The sequence below is a fragment of the Erinaceus europaeus genome, chromosome 14 (assembly GCF_950295315.1).
Source record: "Erinaceus europaeus chromosome 14, mEriEur2.1, whole genome shotgun sequence".
NCBI classification, from domain to species: Eukaryota; Metazoa; Chordata; class Mammalia; order Eulipotyphla; family Erinaceidae; genus Erinaceus; species Erinaceus europaeus.
Window position 1 is genome coordinate 75673259 of NC_080175.1, and position 18880 is coordinate 75692138.

General features: G+C 38.5%; 1 protein-coding gene across 1 annotated transcript; it reads left to right on the forward strand.

Annotated features, from left to right (window-relative positions):
- Positions 1-6980: 6980 nt before the first annotated feature.
- TTC14 (tetratricopeptide repeat domain 14) lies at positions 6981-18528 on the forward strand. The gene is made up of 12 exons (XM_007518221.3): positions 6981-7314; positions 8051-8175; positions 8277-8476; positions 9871-9955; positions 10129-10258; positions 10570-10725; positions 11097-11168; positions 11797-11916; positions 12024-12146; positions 14261-14378; positions 15308-15417; positions 17020-18528. The coding sequence occupies exons 1-12, from the start codon at positions 7157-7159 to the stop codon at positions 17933-17935; spliced, it is 2313 nt and encodes a 770-aa protein (XP_007518283.1). The 5' UTR covers positions 6981-7156; the 3' UTR covers positions 17936-18528.
- The last annotated feature ends 352 nt before the right edge of the window (positions 18529-18880 follow it).

The following is an 18880-nucleotide window of genomic DNA, read 5'->3' on the forward strand; positions in this document are numbered from 1 at the left end:
CAGATGAGTGGCTGAGTAAGTTGTAGTATACATACACAATGGAATGCTATTAAAAATAGTAAATTCACCTTCATAACCTTATCTTGGATGGAACTTGAAAGAATCATGTTAATTGAGATAAGCCAGAAAGAGAAGGATGAATATGAGATGATCCCACTCATAGAAGTTGAAAAATGGGGATTAGGCGGTTGCACAGCAGGTTAAGTGAACATGGCACTAAGCGAAAGGACCCTGTAAGGATCCTGGTTCAAGCCTCCGGCTTCCCACCTGCAGGGGGTCGCTTTGCAAGTGGTGTCTATCTTTCTCTCCTCCTCTCTGTCTTCCCCTCCTCTCTCATTTTCTCTCTGTCCTATCTAACAACAACAACCACAGAAAGCGCAACAACAAAGGTAACGAAAATGAGAAAAATAGTCTCAAGGAGCAGTGGATGCGTAGTGCTGGCAGTGAGCCCCACTGGTAACCCTGGAGGCAAAAAAAAAAAAAGAAGTTGAAAAATAAAAGGGAGGGAGTCAGGCTGTAGCACAGCGGGTTAAGCGCAGGTGGCGCAAAGCACAAGGATTGGCATAAGGATCCCGGTTCGAACCCCGGCTCCCCACCTGCAGGGGAGTCGCTTCACAGGCGGTGAAGCAGGTCTGCAGGTGTCTATCTTTCTCTCCCCCTCTCTGTCTTCCCCTCCTCTCTCCATTTCTCTCTGTCCTATCCAACAACGACAACAACAATAACTACAACAATAAATCAACAAGGACAACAAAAGGGAATAAATAAATAAACAAAATATTTTTTTAAAAAAAGAAAGAAAAAGAAAAGGGGAAACACAAAGCAGAACTTGGGCTGGATTTGGTGTACTGAACCAGTGTAATGGACTTTAGATGGAGTGGGGGTGGGCAGGCAGGAGGGGGGGTTGCTCAAATCCTGGAACATAATGGCAGAGGAGTACCTGGCAGAGGGGTTAGATTGTTATGTGGAAAACTAAAAGAAATGTTACACATGTACCAATTACTGTATTTTACTGTTGGCTATAAACCATCAATACTCCCATTCTTCTTCTTCTAGCGTTTGCCAATACTCCCATTAAAGAAAATGAAAGAAAGTAATGTATAAGGCTACCACACCTATGGACATCTAATTTTAGACAAGGAAGCTGAAAACATTGGAGAAAGGAGAGTCTATTCAACAAATGGTCTTGACAAAACTGGGTTGAAACATGCAGAAGAAACTGGACCACTAAACTTCACTATGCACATAAGTAAATTCCAAATGAATCAAATATTTTGATGTTAAACAAAAAACCATCAAATATTTAGAGGAAAATATTGGCAGAACTCTTTTCAATGTGCTTTAAAAACATCTTCAATAACTCAAGTCCAACTGCAAGGAAAACAAAAATAAGCCAATGGGACTTGAACAAACTCTATAGCTTCTAGATCACAGCAAGAGGAACAATATCAAAACAAAGAGACTCCCTACATAATGGGATAAAATCTTTACATGCCATACATCAGACAAAGGACTAGTAACCAAAACATATAAAAAGCTCACCAAATTAAAAAAAATATATATATATATATCCCCACAAAAAAAAAAAAATGGTAAGACTACATGGACAGAATCTTCACCAAAGAAGAGATCCAAAAGACCAACAAACATGAAAAAATAGTCAAAGTCACTGATGATCAGAGAAATGGAAATAACGATAACAGTGATTTATCACTTTATACCTGTGATGATGTCATACATTAGCAAAGACAGAAACACCAAGTGTTGGCAAGGATGTGGGGGGAAAGGAATTGCTGGTGGGAATGTAAATTGGTCCTGCCCTTATGGAGAGCGGTCTGGAAATTTCTCAGAACGGTCAAAATAGACTTACCCTATGACCCAGTAATTCCTCTTCTTCTAAAGATATTAAGAGGAAGCATTGGTACCTATCCAAATCCAGCAGCACAATTTGTAACAGCCCAAACTTGGAAGTAGCCCAGATGCCCAATAACAGATAAGTGATTAAGAAAGTTGTGGCATATATATATACATAACAGAATACTACCCAGCTGTTAAAAATGATGAAGTTATCTCCTTTGCCTCATCTTAGATAGAACTGGAAGGAATCATGTTTTGTTCGTTTTTTTAATTTCTTTATTAGGGAATTAATGTTTTACATTGAACAGTAGATACAATAGTTTGTACATGTATAACATTTCCCAGTTTTCCCACTAGGCCCTCTGTCATCCTTCTTGGACCTGTAATCCCCTGTACTCCCACCCCAGAGTCTTTTACTTTGAATACGCTAATTCAAGTTCAGCTTCTACTTGTGTTTTCTCTTCTGATCTTGTTTTTCAACTTCTGCTGAGAGTGAGATGAAGTTAATTGAATCATGTTAATTAAGATAAACCAAGGCATGGGGTAGATAGCATAATGGTTATGTAAAGAGACTCTCATGCCATAGGCTCTGAAGTCCCATGTTCAATCCCTAGCACCACCGTAAACCAGAGCTGAGCAGTGCTCTAATAAAAATAAATAAGTAAATAAATAAACTAACAAACATAAAAAGGTAGGAAGTGAGATAAACCAAAAAGAGAAGGATTAATATGAGATTATCTCACTCAGGTGAAATTCAAGAAATAAGAACAGAAAGAGAAAACAAAATAAAACTTGGGACTGGGTGTGGTGTATTTCACTAAAGAAAAGGATTCTCAGGAGGGAGAGGTGGGAAGCAGCTAGGAGGGTCTTGGGGATCCTGGTGCATAATGGTGGGGGGGGGGCCAAGTTGAGGGTGAGAGTGTTTTGCAGACATCTGTTACAGAGAGATTAGAGATTGTATCCATGTGTCAACAGCTATATTATAATCCATTGATCACCAATAAAGTAAAAGAAAGAAAAACGTATTTGCCTCTGTGTATATGTTTTTGTATCTTTATTAAGCACACCTAGACCTATTCCATTTTTCAATTGTTTAATTTTTTCCAGTCATGACAGATTGTTCTGAAGCATCCTCATTCTAGGAAGTCTTTTTTTTTTCTTTTTATTTTTTTCTCTTCTTTTCTTTTTACCAGAATACTACTCAGCTGTGGTTTATGGTGGTGTCGGGGGTTGAATTTGAGACTTTGGAGCCTCAGACATGACTGTCTTTGCATAACCATTATGCTATCTACCCCCTTAATGAGTCCTTTCTTAAACAAAGAATGACAGGGAATACCACTGGCTGAGAACAACACTGCCAGTGGCCACTGCGATGGTCAAGCACTGTGCAAGTCTGGAGGTGCCCTGTAGAGCGCAAACGGATAAAATGCAAAAGCACCAACACCATCTGCACACCACTGCCTTGGAACGCTGCACTCTGCACTCCTGGGTCCACTCAGAAGTAACCAGCTAGATCTGAACTGAAATCAGTGATATTCCCTCTGAGAAAAAGCAATTCAAGTTTACTAAGTTAATCAATCCTAGACAACAAAAAAATGAACTCACTTACATTTACGTCATATCTCCTAAAGCCAACAGCATAAAAAATATTAATAATAAAAAGGCAGTAGGGTCATAACTATGTTAAGATGACTATGTGATAGGTTACAGTTCCCCAGGGCTGAACTGTCTAGTTAGAATGTTTTTGGTAGAGAATAGAAAATCAGATGCTCACTGATCTTATAGCACCCTCAAGTGGATGGATCTAGACCTGCAACGTTCTTCTTGAGATATGCTGGCATGTAATAAGAAAAATAAAAGGAAACAGAATTCTTTCAAAGTTCTTTGAATGAATTAAATTGTACCAGCCTTTGTCAGAAGGGCATGAAGTTTGAATCATTTCTTTAATAATGAGAATATATTTTGACTGATCATTTGTTTCTTATATTCCTTTTCTTAAGTTATATGCATTTTCTTTTTCTATCTTATTTTATTTATTGTATCTGGATAGAGACAGAGAAAAATCAAGAGGGAAGGAGGAAAAATATAGAATGAGAGAGAGGTGCTGCGTGGTGGTACACCTGTTTGAAAGCACATGTCATAATGTACAAGGACCCAGGTTTGAGACCCCAATTCCCATCTGCAGCTTTGTGAGTGGTAAAGCAGTGTTGCAGATGTCTCTCTCCCTCTCTACCACCCCCTTCCCTCTCGATTTCTAGCTGTTTCTATCCAATAAATAAAAAGGATAATAAAAAGATACAGAGAGAGAACTGAAGCACTGCTTCAACACTTGCAAAGCTTTCCCCCTGCAAATGGGTACTAGGGGCTTGAACCTGGATCCTTGCACATTGTAGCATGTGCGCTCAACCAGGTACACCACCACCTGGCCTCTATTTTTTGATACCTAATTCGTTCAACTCAAGGTGTCTCTGAATAGAGCCCTCAATCAGAGTTAAATGGTAGGGTCCAGGTTTCAGCTGACCCTCCAGATTGTATGCTCTATGCATGTTATAGTAGAAATAATACTGGGGAAATAAGAAAATAGTATAGATTCTAAAGTTAGCTTTGCTTCCTTTCCCAGTGTGCTTCTTCATATTTTTTAAAGGGTACAAGGAACAGAGGCTACTACATGGTGTTTTTTTAGTGTATTAGTAATAATTGTTTTAGTTCCAACCAACCCATAATTTATTTACCCAAGATATCTTAAGAAACAAAAAGGATTTTTTTTAGAGAAAAATAAATATCATGCTAAAAAAAATAGAGAAAGACATATTAGCATAGTTCTAGGGTCTTATTTTTACCCACCTTTTGCTGATATATGAAACCCATTCTGAACCCCTAACAAGAGTGAGCTTTGTTGAAATCATCTACTTTAGAATCAAGAATAATTAAGAACCTGTCTACAGATCTTAAAGAGCCATGGATCATCTGTTTCAGTTCTTACAAAAGATTAATTAAAAAGTTTCTGAGTTCTAGAGAAACTATCTTTTGCATGTGGTGTCACTAACAGCTGTGCATGTTATTTTGGGGAATTTGGGGAATCTGAGACAATCTACTTTATAATATGCTGCTTCTACCGCTTTATGCGTCTACCTTGCTTCAGCTAAGTCTTAGTCTCCATTAAATAAACCAGGCATTGTCTTTCTTCTATTCTCTCTTCTTCTCCTCCTCCTCACTCCCCTCCCAGTCTGTACTCTCCCAGTGGAGACAAGGTGCCTCTTCCTACCAATTTGTACGTACTTGAAATGTCACACTTACACAACTAAAATTCCTGTAACTAAAGCACCACTATCTTTCTCACATCTCTACTTCTTTAATTTTACTGTTCTCTCATTCTGAAGTGCACGTGCTTGTCTTTTCTCTCCTCTATAATCAGTCTCAATTTTCACTACCTCATTCTTCTCGTCAAGAAAGGGTGCTAACAAGATATTGAGTAGGTGTCCCTTATCAGTGTGCTTATCACTGTACCATATCTGTTTCTTCTTATATTTGCTCATCTATGGAACCAACCCTGCACTGTTCAAGAATCAGGTAGGGTCTTTTTCATCTTTATATATAATTTCAGGACTTAGAAAGAGAAGTATATATTCAGGACTTGTTAAAGAGAAGTATATATTTCTTCATAAAGAGTTAAATTTGATATCACATAAAAATAGGTCCAAATTCTAGAAAGCAAAGATCTATTTTGAATGCCCTAATCCCATCTTCCTGGCCACATATTCATATTTAATCTGAAAAAAACCAATGGGAAATAACTTTAAACATTTTTGGGCTGGGAAGACAGCATAATGGTAATGCAAAAAGACTTTCATGACTGTGGCTCTGATGTCCCAGGTTTAATCCCCAGCACCACCATAAACTAGAGCTGAGCAGTGTTCTGGCCTCTTTCTCTCTCTCTCTCTCTCTCTCTCTCTCTCTCTGTATTTCTCACTAAAAACAAATAAAAATATTTTTTAAAGTTTTTTTTTTTTTTTGCCTCCAGGGTTATTGCTGGGGCTCAGTGCCCGGGATGCATTGGATCGACCTTCCCGTGGTGCATCCCGTGAGTACCCATTCATTGGGGAAACTGAGGATCCTTCCTAGCCACTGAATCCACATGGATCCCAGTCACTTTCAAAGCCATTAACTGGCTACGGAAGAAGGGCAAACGCTAGAAGAAGTGCCTGCACCATGAATCCATTGCTCCTGGAGGCCATTTTTCCCCCTTTTGTTGCCCTTGTTGTTGTAGCCTTGTGGTTATTATTGTTATTGTTGACGTCGTTAGTTGTTGCATAGGACTGAGAAAAATGGAGAGAGGAGGGGAAGACAGAGGGGGAGGAAAAGGCAGACACCTGCAGACCTGCCTGTGAAGCAACTCCCCTGCAGGTGGGGAGCCAGGGCTCCAACAGAAAAATTCTTCTTTCCCCAGTCAACTAAGAATATCAAAGGAGATCACCTGGGACCTCAACAAGACAGGACTAGAACTACTTTGGGAACCCACCAAATCACTGGTGAGTGCAAACACGTGTGACTTCTGGACAGAAAGGCGCCTAAGCAAAGATTCCTGGGGCTAAAACGGTTGGTATCAGTGTAGCAGTTTGCTGGTTGAGGTGTCACCACCAGTCTGTTTGACCAACAAAAAGACTGCTGAAGGGAGGAGGCGACTCACCTAAGTCTCACCAAATGCAACTGTGAGTCTCCATTGCTACTGCCCCTCAGAAGCTGCTGCTGCAGCCAGGAGACCCCGTGCTGACATCAGGGGTCTGACAACTGAGTAGGCAGCCATGTAGGAGCTTATGCTGGCAGTGGCAGCGAGATGCACCTCCTGAAATCTGAGGATGAACACTCATTTACTCTAGATCGGAGCTCCGGCATTTTCGGTGTGATATTAACATAGGGGAATCTTAAAACTTTTTTTTCATAGGTGTGATATTAACATAGGGGAATCTTAAAACTTTTTTTTCATACACTCACAGTAACTCAACAACGCCTCCCTTTTTTGAGCTGGAGCAATTATTGCCCCCGGGGCTAGCGGCTTCGGAGTCTCGCGCAACTTCACGAGAACAAGGCGGGCCAAGCCGCAGTGCCTCAAGGGGGCGGCTCCGGACCACTTCCGGGAGCCACCCGGGAAGGTGTGTGAGTGTGCGCTTCCGGGTCCTCCAACCTTCCACCGCATCCTGCAGCCGCACCGCCAGTCTGGAGCGGTGAGCTCGCAAAGGGAGGTCGGCAGCTCACGGGCCGTCGGACCCAGTATCACCCCCGCCGTTCCCCCACCCCACCAGCCATGGACCGGGATCTTCTCCGGCAGTCCCTCAATTATCACGGGCCGTCATTACTGTCTCTGCTCCGGACCGAACAGCAAGATAACCCGCACTTCCGGAGCCTCCTGGGGGCGGCCGAGCCCGCGCGGGGCCCGCAGCCCCCGCCGCCGGCGCAGGGCAGGTGAGAGGACGCGGGACGCCGCGCTGCTGCAGGCGGAGGGGACCGGGACGCGACCTCGCGCCTGCCTGGTACAGGCGAGCATTGTTGGGGGTGGATGGAGGGGGGAATGCAGTTGTAGACGCCACAACTTCCACCTTCAGCACCCCCAAAATAATTTTGGTCCATAGCCCCGGAGAGGGAGAAATGATAGGGGAAGATCATCGAGGGCTCTGAATTCCAACTCCATCAGGACCCGGAAAGAGAAAAGGAAAAAGAAGGAAAGACATTTGGAAACAGCATTAGTTGTAGGTGTGACTTAGAAAAGGCAGGACCATAGGGGGACAAAATGGGCAGAAATATATTAATATAGATATATAGCTATGGAAATAATAGCACATATCTGTGACCTTGGGAGAACTACTGCAGATGAATATGGGATGATGTCACTCATGGACAGAAGTTGAGAAATAAGAACAGGAGGGAAACAAAGCAGAACTTGAACTGGGCTTGGTGTATTGCACCGAAGTATAGGACTCTAGGCTGGAGGATGGTTTTCAGGTCCTGGTGCTCCATGGTGGAAGAGGACCTAGGCAGGGGGAGGGAGTGTTTTGCAGAAAACTGAGAAATTTTACACATGGACCAACAATCATATTTACTGTAAACCATTAATCCCCCCAATAAAGAAGAAAAAAATTCTAAGAGATGCACCCATGTTGCAGATAGCAGCCTTTTTTGATGAATTGTGTTTCTTTTCAAGAAAAGAGAAGAAGGATGACAACAGTGAAATACAGACATTCATTGCCAAGAAGGCAGATCTGCTGTTTGCGCTGTCCTGGAAGTCAGATGCACCAGCAACTTCAGAATTGTGTGAAGACAACGAAGGTGAGTTTGAAAATTGTTTTGATTGCAGTTTGGTTACATGTTCCTTGCAATGAAACAGAACATACATACCTGAATAATTTTGTTGGTTTTCTGTTTCCCAGATCATTATGCAGTCATTCCACCACTAGAACAATTCATGGAGATTCCTAGTGTGGATCAGAGAGAACTGTTTTTCCGAGATATTGAACGTGGTGATATAGTGATTGGAAGAATTACTTCCATTCGGGAATTTGGTTTTTTCATGGTGTTGATTTGTTTAGGCAGTGGCATCATGAGAGATATATCCCACTTAGAAATCACAGTAAGTGACTTTTCTTTTATTTGATAGATTTAGTTTTTGATAATTATTTCAGTGCGAAAAATATGTCCTTGCATCCATTTGTGCCTAAGCATATCCTGATGAAGCAGTTTCAGGTATTAAATAAGTCTCAAGTATAAGTACCTATAGTTCCATTCCTTTAAAAAATGACTAATGGTAATAATGTTACTTGCAGCTTCTTCGTGTGTGTGTGTGTGTGTGTGTGTGTGTGTGTGTGTGTGTGTGCTTTTTAAATGCTCAAAGGGCCCCAAGCTCCCCACCTGCAGGGGGTCGCTTTACAAGCGGTGAAGCAGGTCTGTAGGTGTCTATCTCTATCTCCCCCTCCTCTCTCAATTTCTCTCTGTCCTGTCCAGTAAAGTGGAGGGGAAAAAAAGCCACCAGGAGCAATGGATTCATAGTGCTGACGATAACCCTGGAAGCAAAAGAGAAAGAAAGAAATGTAAGAAAGAAAAAAAGAAATGAAAGAAAGGGGGGAAATGCTCAGAGTTAACAGTGACTATAATGGTATTAGTAGATGTTCTGGAATGACTTTTAGCTGAATATGTTTTTAATTATTTGGTGTTAGAGTTGCATATGCATTACTTAGAAATACACTCCTGCCCCATTTTTGTGCTTCCCATTTCTTTTATTTTTATTGGGATTAATAGTTTATAGTAGATACATATATAGCATCTCCCAACTCTGTTGGTTTTGTTGTTGTTGTTGATTTTTTTTTTAATTAGGAATATAGTGGCTGTATAAGGGTGGGGATAGGGACAGATCTTTGGTGACAGGAGCAATGAGAAACTATTCCTAATGAAATATATTCTTCTATATATACACTTAAATTATTAAGCACAGTTTATACATTTTATAAGATATATACACTGTAATGATGTACATAGAAGATAATAAGCATCTTGCCCGAAGTGGATAATGCTAGGTTTGAAATGATGTGCCATTTTGTAAGGTTTATATTGTTGTCTAGTAGTGCAGAAAAGCAGACCATGTTATAGGCTAGGTAACAGATTTACATTTTGGAAAATTCACATTTCATTTTCATTGGATTTATACTTTCTGAACAACTTTTAATTTCGTTTTTAGCAAGTGCAAGATATCTTTATTTCACAATCTATGTTTATTCTCAAAAATAATTGAAGTTTTTACAAGCTTTTATTTTTTAACTGGATAAGAAAATTTGTTTTGTTCCATTTGGACACAAAAATTGCTTATAGTTAGAATCCATATTTAAATTTAAACTTTGGGGTTTTGAGGTTTTTGTCTTGTTTTGTTTTTAACATTCATGTCAACATATAGCTACGTATACCAAGTAACTAGAATAAGACACTTAGCTCCACAAAATGGAATCTGATGTTTTCAGATGTTTCTCATTGCAGGCTCTTTGTCCATTAAGAGATGTGCCCGCTCAAAGTAACCATGGGGATCCTTTATCCTATTACCAAACTGGTGACATCATTCGAGGTGATAAGCTAATTCATTTTAATTATTTTATGTATTTTGTTGAGCTTTTGTGCCTGTTAACTTTGAAAATATAGTCCTAATGTGAGTAGTGTTTAAAGATTTATTTTGTTTGAATTTTCTTGTTTACCAACTTGGTTTTCTTTTTTTTCTTTCCTCTCCCTTTTCTGTTCAAGCTGGAATCAAGGATATCGATAGATACCATGAGAAGCTTGCAGTGTCACTGTATAGTTCATCTCTTCCACCACACCTATCTGGTATTAAATTAGGTGTGATTAGTTCTGAAGAACTTCCTTTGCACTACAGGTAATTTGCCAACATGATGTCAACAACAGTTAACTGCAAAGTTTCTTGGCTAAAACATAGCAACTTTTGTCTGATATTATTATTTATATTATTATTTTGTCAAATTATGCTCTGTGTGTGTGTGTGTGTCATTTACATCTCTTTAAAGTTGGTGGAGGGGATCAAATGACAATATTCCCCACCTTCGTGTACAAAATTGGCCATGAGTGTTTAAGATTGATGTAATAATGTTATTTCTTTAGTCAAAATGGAATATTATGATTATGTTAGCCATCTTTATACTTTTGTTGTATGTGTGTTCTTTTTTTTAGGAGGAGTATTGAGCTTAATAGCAACTCATTGGAATCCTATGAAAATATCATGCAGAGCTCTTTGGGATTTGTTAATCCAGGAGTAGTTGAATTCCTTCTAGAAAAACTTGGAATAGATGACTCCAACCCACCATCTTTAATGAGAGGTCTGCAAAGGTATAGTAAACCTGTATGATTCTGTTAAATGGTTAGGTGAATAGTGCTAAGTTCAGATGCCATGTAACTGGGATATATTCAACTACCTAAGCCCTGGTGTCTACAGTATACAAAAAGTTGAATCCCTTTTCCTCTGGAATGGAGTCTCACCGGTGAGTAGATGTGTACCTTGTGAAAAAGTAAAGAAAACAAAAATGTGAGAACTTCAAGTATATGCTTGAAGACTAATTCATAAAAGTAATGGTTCCTCAGTAATTTTTTTTTTACTTTGTAGATGAATACAAATGGGATGTTTCAGTGTTTCTGTCCATCAGGAAGAAAATATAATTACCAAGAAAGTATTTACACTTTGAATTCTGTTTTTTTAATAGCAAAAATTTCTCTGAAGATGATTTTGCTTCTGCATTAAGAAAGAAACAGTCAGCATCTTGGGCTTTAAAATGGTATGACAACTTATTCAACTGGTTATTTGGGTCAACAGGATAGTTCCCTAGGAGTGTGTCTTTGAGGCTTTACTGTGCATTCCCAGGTCCAAGGCCAGCTCCCACCACACTGAGGGGAGCATCTGTGTTGTGTCTTTTCCTCTCTCCTGTCTCTTATCTGAAAATCAACCGAGTGGTGAAGCCTTAGGAACAAAAACAAACAAACAAAAAAGCCAAATCAAATATCAGAATCTAAAAGGATAGAGTAATACAAACAGAGTAAAGCATCAAGACTGATTTTACTTAGAAATAAAGGAGATAATACCTTTTTACAGGTATTATCATAGATAATACCTTTTTATTATTATCATAGATAATACCTTTTTATTATTATCATAGATAATACCTTTTTACAGTTATGAATAATGCTGTATTGTGAATTTAACAGATTTAAGTTTTAGTCAACACATTTTAATTTTTCAAAATGAATGTCTGTTGATCTGGATTTCTCAAGTATTTTTTATAAAACTAACCAAAGATGAAATATTCTTTCTGTATATTGAGATTACTTAAATTTAGGTTATCTTATTAAGATTTTTGTTTAGGTGTGCTGTGAAATATTTGTGATCCTTTACAAATGTGTTTTTAGTGTGAAAATTGGAGTAGACTATTTCAAGGTTGGACGCCATGTGGATGCTATGAATGAATACAATAAGGCACTGGAAATAGACAAACAAAATGTGGAAGCTTTGGTAGCTCGTGGAGCATTGTAAGTACATTGTGAGTTTTAAGGAATACTTACTACTTCTCTGATAAGTTATACAAGATTTAAGAATAACTCAGAAAGTATATCCCTTTAATTTTTCCTGTCTCTAGATATGCAACTAAAGGAAGTCTGAGCAAAGCTATAGAAGATTTTGAACTTGCACTGGAAAACTGTCCAACTCACAGGAATGCAAGAAAATACCTCTGCCAGACACTTGTGGAAAGAGGAGGGCAGTGAGTGTCATATTTTGTTTTTTTAACAATAAAGCCTCTAGTACTCAACAGCTACTACAGAATCTTGAACCTAATGTTAGGAAATAGCATCCTTAACTTACTTAATTCCAGTCATCTTTGTTCACTTCAATTTTGATTGGAAGTGTACTTTTAAAAAATTTCTTATTACTTATTTTCCCTCTTGTTGCCCTTGTTTTATTGTTGTAGTTCTTGTTGATGTCATCATTGTTAGATAGAACAGAGAGAAGTGGAAAGAGGAAGGGAAGACAGAGGGGGGAGAGAAAGACAGACACCTGCAGACCTGCTTCACCACTTGTGAACCTACTCCCCTGCAGGTGGGGAGTTGGGCTAGAACCGGGATCCTTAAGCCGGTCCTTACACGCTTCATGCCATGTGTGCTTAACCTGCTGCACTGCTGCCCGACTCCCGATTAGAAGTGTATTTTAAGTATAATTCTATTTATATGTTCTTATCCTGTAATTCTACCTTATTACTGTCTTTTGGATTGAAAGTACTTTAGTGTTCATTATTTTTAAACAGTCTTATTAAACAGAAATATAAAGGTAGGTAAGCTTTTTCTGGACATAAGCTATAAGTTTGTGTCTTACTAGAGAGGACTTTCTAATAATGCTCCACATCATTCTAATAAGATAATTCAGAATAGTCTTGGAGGTGACACAGTGGATAAAGAGTTGTACTCTCAAACACGAGATCTTGAGTTTGATCCCAAACAGTGCATGTACCAGAGTGCTGTCTGGTTCTCCTCCCCTCCCTCTCCTCCTATCATATGTGTATATATATCTTTCATTAAGTTTGAATAAGATTTTATCAGTATATTTAGTATTTTTCTCTATCTAGTCCAATAAAGTCCAAAACTTTAAAGTCAGTGAAAGAGTAAAACACTTTATCTTGGATGGAGCTTGAAGGAATTATGTTTAATGATTTTAGCCAAAAAGAGGAGATTGAATACTGGATGATCTCACTCATGGGCAGAATTTAAGAAACATGGACAGAAAGAGAATTCAAAGTGAAAATTGGACTGGGTTTTGTGTATTGCACCAAAGCAAAGGACTCTGGAAAGGAAGTGGGCTGGGGAGTGTAGGGGTCCTGGTGCACGATGGTGGAAAGGAAACTAAGTTGGGGTGAGAGTGTTTTGTAGACACCTTTAATGGGGATACGAGAGAGTATACCCATGTGTCAACCGTTGTGTAAACCATTTACCTCTGCTCCTCCTTAATACAATATAAAAAAATAAAAAAGAGTAAAGCATGAAGAACAAAGCATGTAACTTAAGTTATTCTCCTGGATGCTGGCATAGGGGGCTGGGTGGTGGTGCACCTGGTTGAGCACACAAGTTACAATGCTTAAGGACCCAGGTTCTAGCCCCCCAGTCCTGTCTCCCCCTCCCCAACCCCACCCCCGTAGGGGGAAAGCTTTGCAAGTGGAAAAGTAAACCTGTGTGAGTCTCTACTAATCCTCATGATCACAGTAAACGTTCAGAGGACATTTGTGTCTTGATGTGTCACATGGAAAGGCCAGTGTGGACATAATGTATGGTTTTTGCTACTGATAATGAATGAGCTCCCACTTGTTTTTTTCTTCTTTTTGATTTACATACTAGTTTCATATGTATAATAAAAAGATTCAGTGTTAAATTTACATGTTGTGCTCACCAGATTAAACAGTTAAAAAAATCTGTCATCCGTGTTCATTGTGGTGAGTGAGCGCTCTCAAGACCTCCTCTTTCAACTATACAGTGCAGAATATTTGTCTATGCTATAACATTATATTCCCAAGATTGACTTATAACTCACTGTAATTTTTGACAACCCTCACCCACCCCACACCCACTTCTGTCAGTGATCAATCTGTAATCTGTTCTTCCTGACTATCAAGTTCAGGGTTTGTCTGTTTGCTTTATGTAGTTTCTATACCAAAGAAGAAGTGATTGGGGGGGGGGGGGAGAGAGAAACAAGAAGTAGTTTTATGTTACTTGTAGTTTTTTTTTTCTTTTTCTTTTTCCTAATAAATTTTTTCTCATATAAACTATAGGCCTGCATGTATGTTTAAGAACTTTGGGTTTAGAAAAAACTAAATCTTCCTTTCAAACTTAGATTAGAAGAAGAAGAAAAGTTTTTAAATGCTGAAAGTTACTATAAGAAAGCTTTGGCTTTGGATGAAACTTTTAAAGACGCAGAGGATGCTTTGCAGAAGCTTCATCAGTATATGCAGGTGATTCTTATTTCCTCGTAGATTTTTAGTAGTATTTGAAATTAATTTCAAAACTTGACTTTTCTTTTAGTGTGGTCTCTAGTGCAGACTGTTGGAAACTTAAAGCATTATGAGAATTTTAGATTCAACTTTTCCCAGAGGTTCACATTGATTAGCAGTGCCCTTTTTTTTTTTAATGCTCAAAAGTAAATATCCATATGAAAAAATTCCTGTCTAAATATGGTATGCAGTTTTCAGAACTGTCTCTATAGTGAGTTTTCTTAGCAGTTAATAGCATTGAATGTTGCTACTGCATTTGAACTGATTATACAAATCTTTTAAAAAATAGTTTATGTTGTCTTTTCCTGTAATACTGATGATGATGTTTTCTCATGCATTTTCTTCTGAACTGGACCATTGCTGCTGTGTCTGTGACATCTGGTGCTGCTCATCCCTATCCTCAAACTGGAAAATGATTTCTTATGTAATCATGCATCCAACTGGGCTGTGCCTTTTTAAAAATGGTTTGTATTGGAACCTGGTGATTTCTCCCTCAACTCACCTTTATGGAATTTCTAATTTAAATCTTGTTTATGAAATCTGTGTCCTGTTGAAATTTTTCAATTTTTATTTTAAAATAATTTTCCACGCATATTTTTTTTCTTTCCTGCACTCTGGGTCATGGGTATCAATGCACTGGCTTCCCCCTTTTTTTTATGGAATACCAACTGCAATATGGTCCTCAATACTGTTCTGGCTATTCCAATGATTAATGGTAAACACTTGTCTGATCAATTTTTAATCTAAAAAATACTTATTTGATGCGGGTACATGGTGATTTGGGTATAACACATTTGCTTCCTGGCTGGGGGATGGGCTTTTGAAAACTGGGTTTTACATGTTCCTCTCGTTTTAACGTGTCGTTTTTTCTGATATCTGGGTTCTAAAAGAAATCTTTGGAATTAAGAGAAAAACAAGCTGAAAAGGAAGAAAAACAGAGAACAAAGAAAATAGAAACAAGTGCAGAAAAGTTGCGTAAGCTCTTAAAAGAGGAGAAAAGGTAAACTATAATATTCAGTTTGTTTTTTAAGTTAAAGCACCTACTGAGTTGAACCAAAGTACCATGTGAAGGTAAAGTAAGTAGAAAAGTCATAATTTATGACTACTACTAATTCTTAGGAAGTGTGTGTCCCACAAATATTTCTTAAAAGTGGAGCTGGAACCCAAGACATGTTCTGAAGGGAGTGGAGAGGAAGAACAAAATCCCTTCTTTAGAATTAAAATGTATAGTAAATTATATGTAAAGCCAGAGCATCACTCTAGCACATGAATCAAACTCAAGACTGCTCAGACTTGAGGGTCGGACATTTATCTGCAGCACCACCTCCCAGGCTACAAAACATGATGGAACTAGAGCAGTGGTTTTCAACTAGAGAGAATTTTGTCCCCCAAGGAATATTTTTGGTTATCATAACTAGTAGACTCATGAAATCTACTAGATACTAATGGACTGCTAGTATCTACATGGGGAGGTATGGGCTGATGACAAACATCCTTCATTGCAAAGGATGCCCCCCACCACTAGTCTACTGTACCCCACCAAATAAAGAATCATTCAGGGCAGGGGTAGATAGCATAATAGTTATGCAAAGAGACTCTCGTGCCTGAGGCTCCAAAGTTCCAGGTTCAGTCCCCCGTACCACCATAAACCAGAGCTGAGTAGTGCTCTGGTAAAAAAAAATCCTGGGAGTCCAGCGGTAGCGCAGCGCGTTAAGCACAGGTGGCGCAAAGTGCAAGGACCAGCTCAAGGATCCAGGTTCAAGCCCCTGGCTCCCCACCTGCAGGGGAGTTGCTTCACAAGGGGTGAAGCAGATCTACAGGTGTCTTATCTTTCTCTCCCCCTCTGCCTTCCCCTCCTCTCTCCATTTCTCTGTCCTATCCAACAACGACATCAATAACAACAGCAGTAATAACTACAATGATAAAGCAAGGGCAACAAAAAGGGAATAAATAAATATATTAAAAAAAAAAAAAGAATCATTCAGTCCAAAATATCAGTAGTGCTAAAGAAGAGAGACTTTATGCTAGAAGTAGCCAGATAAAAACTTAACTTCTGGGGAGTCGGGCTGTAGCTTAGCGAGTTAAGCGCAGATGGCGCAAAGCACAAGGACCAGCATAAGGATCCCGGTTCCAGCCCCCGGCTCCCCACCTGCAGGGGAGTTGCTTCACAAGCAGTGAAGCAGGTCTGCAGGTGTCTTTCTTTCTCTCCCCCTCTCTTTCTCCCCCTACTCTATCCATTTCTCTCTGTCCTATCCAACAACGACAACGTCAGTAACTACAACAGTAAAAACGAGGGCAACAAAAGGGAATAAATAACTTCTCTTTCATTTGCTCGCATGCTCATTTATTTTTTAAAGTAATGTTGAAAATGCCATTGTTTAGAAATAATGATCTGCATTTAGCAACAATTGCCAATACAAATGTCCCCCAAAGTCATGCTTCAAGGTAAAATTGAATCATGTGACTATTATTATAATATTGCTTACTTATGCCAGCTTTTACGACATTCTTAAAAAGAGCAAAATAAGATGTTTATGTATAATTAAACACACGTGTAAATATTTTTATTCTTAACATACCTGATAAGTTTCCTTTTTTTCAGGCTAAAGAAAAAAAGAAGAAAATCGACGTCTTCCTCCTCGAGTGTTTCTTCTGATGATGAGTCAGTTTCTTCATCATCCTCATCCTCTTCCGATCATAAGAGACATAAGAAACATAAGAAGAACCGTTCAGAGTCATCTCGCAGTTCCAAAAGACATTCTGCTAGGGCATTCTCAGATCAGGTAGATCAGAACAGAAATGATGACTCCTTCCCAGTTCCAGCCAATACTTCAGCATCTTTTCTTAACCAAAAACATGAAGTGGAAAAACTACTAGAAAAGCAGGATAGGCTACCATATCAAAAGAAACAGGTAAAAGAGAAAGATAGAAGCTCTCTATCTTCTTCATCAGTTGAAATTCCAGAAGATTTTGGAGGTCCGTCTGAAGATCCAAGAGATTTGTGTAATAGCTATAAAACTCAAGCAGGTAGTAGCAAATTGGAAAAGCCATATAAATCAGAAAGACATTTTTCTAGTAGAAGAGATTCCTCAGAGTTCTGCTACAGAAATTCAGAGGACAAGATAAAAATTCATGGTTATAAAAGATTTGAAAAGGATAATGCAGGAGGAAGAAAAGAGTATTATAGAGAGTGGGAGCCAAACTCCATCAGGTGTTCCTCTTCCCCAACAAGCTCAGACTACCCTTGGAAGTCAGCTGAAAGATGTAAAAAATACCCCTCTTCTGGATCACGTGATTTCAGTAAACATGGACAGAGGCATCGATTAAATAAAGATGAGCAATATGAAAGAGAGGATCATTCTGAGGAAGATACTAAAGCAGAGGCTCCAGAAGATGAACTAAATAGCAAAGAGCAACCAGAAAGTGGAGTTAAAAAAAAATTACCTCAAAATTTGCTCAATATATTTCATCAGATAGCTGCATTTGAGAAAGAAAAAGGAAATAAGCCAAAAAGTTAATGTGTCAAGGAAATTGACACTAGATGAACAAACTAAAGGCTGTTGAAAGTCTTGGAACTTTGAGTCATAACAGCATATTACAGAAGGCAAATTCTTTTTAGCTTTTCTCAAAATTCATTTCAGTTGTAGGGTCTCCTTTTCACAGCTTGATTTTTTTTAAAACTTTTCATGTGTATATGTACAGTATTTCTTAACTTTCTTTAAAATTCAGTGCTTAGAGGTCATCTCAAATTGTTTTTTCATTGTATACTGTCTCAGTATTCTGGAATCCACCTTATCCTGCTGTTTGAGAATTAAATTTGTGTATTAAGCATTTGAAATCTTCTCATCAAAGATTACTTCATTTTCTTCTGTTAAAAGCCTTTGGCTTATGAAAGAATCTATTTTCAGATGCTCCTTTAATAGGTTTTTTAATGCTCATTCTTTAAAAGTTGTCTTTTTTTTTGTGCACAATTTATATTTTTAAAGTGATAGCATATTATCTTTCTTGTTTAATTGGCTTCTTGGTTTTAATTTTAAAGCAGTTTGAGTATAGTCATTAGTTTCTACCCAGCTTAATCAAGTACTTTAGGAATAAAGCCGTGAAAGTTGAATTGGGACTCATTTTTTTCTTCTTTTAATTATAGCAGTATATCCATGGAGTTTTTAAATACTAGCAAGACCTTTGGAGACAGTATTCTTAGAAAGAATCAGAATAGAAAAAAATTTTTTTTAATATTTTAATGAGAGATACAGAAAGTCAGAAACCAGAGCTCTACTCAGCTTTGGCTTAAGTTGGTGCTGAGGATTGAACCTGGGACCTCAGAGCCTAAGGCAGTAAATTATTTTTGCATAATCATTATGCTGTCTCCCCATACTAGAAAAGAATTTTGGGGTTTGTTTTTGTTTTAGCTAAAAATGGCAGTGGCAAGAAAAGCATGCTGTAGACAACAATTTTTCTCTAAG

What these genes read in the sequence shown, in the direction of transcription:
- TTC14 (XM_007518221.3), top strand. Translation starts at nt 7,157, where the DNA reads ATGGACCGGGATCTTCTCCGGCAGTCCCTCAATTATCACGGGCCGTCA. An exon ending in CCGCCGCCGGCGCAGGGCAG is followed by an intron (nt 7,315 to 8,050) that starts GTGAGAGGACGC and finishes TTTCTTTTCAAG; the next exon opens with AAAAGAGAAGAAGGATGACA. An exon ending in ATTGTGTGAAGACAACGAAG is followed by an intron (nt 8,176 to 8,276) that starts GTGAGTTTGAAA and finishes TCTGTTTCCCAG; the next exon opens with ATCATTATGCAGTCATTCCA.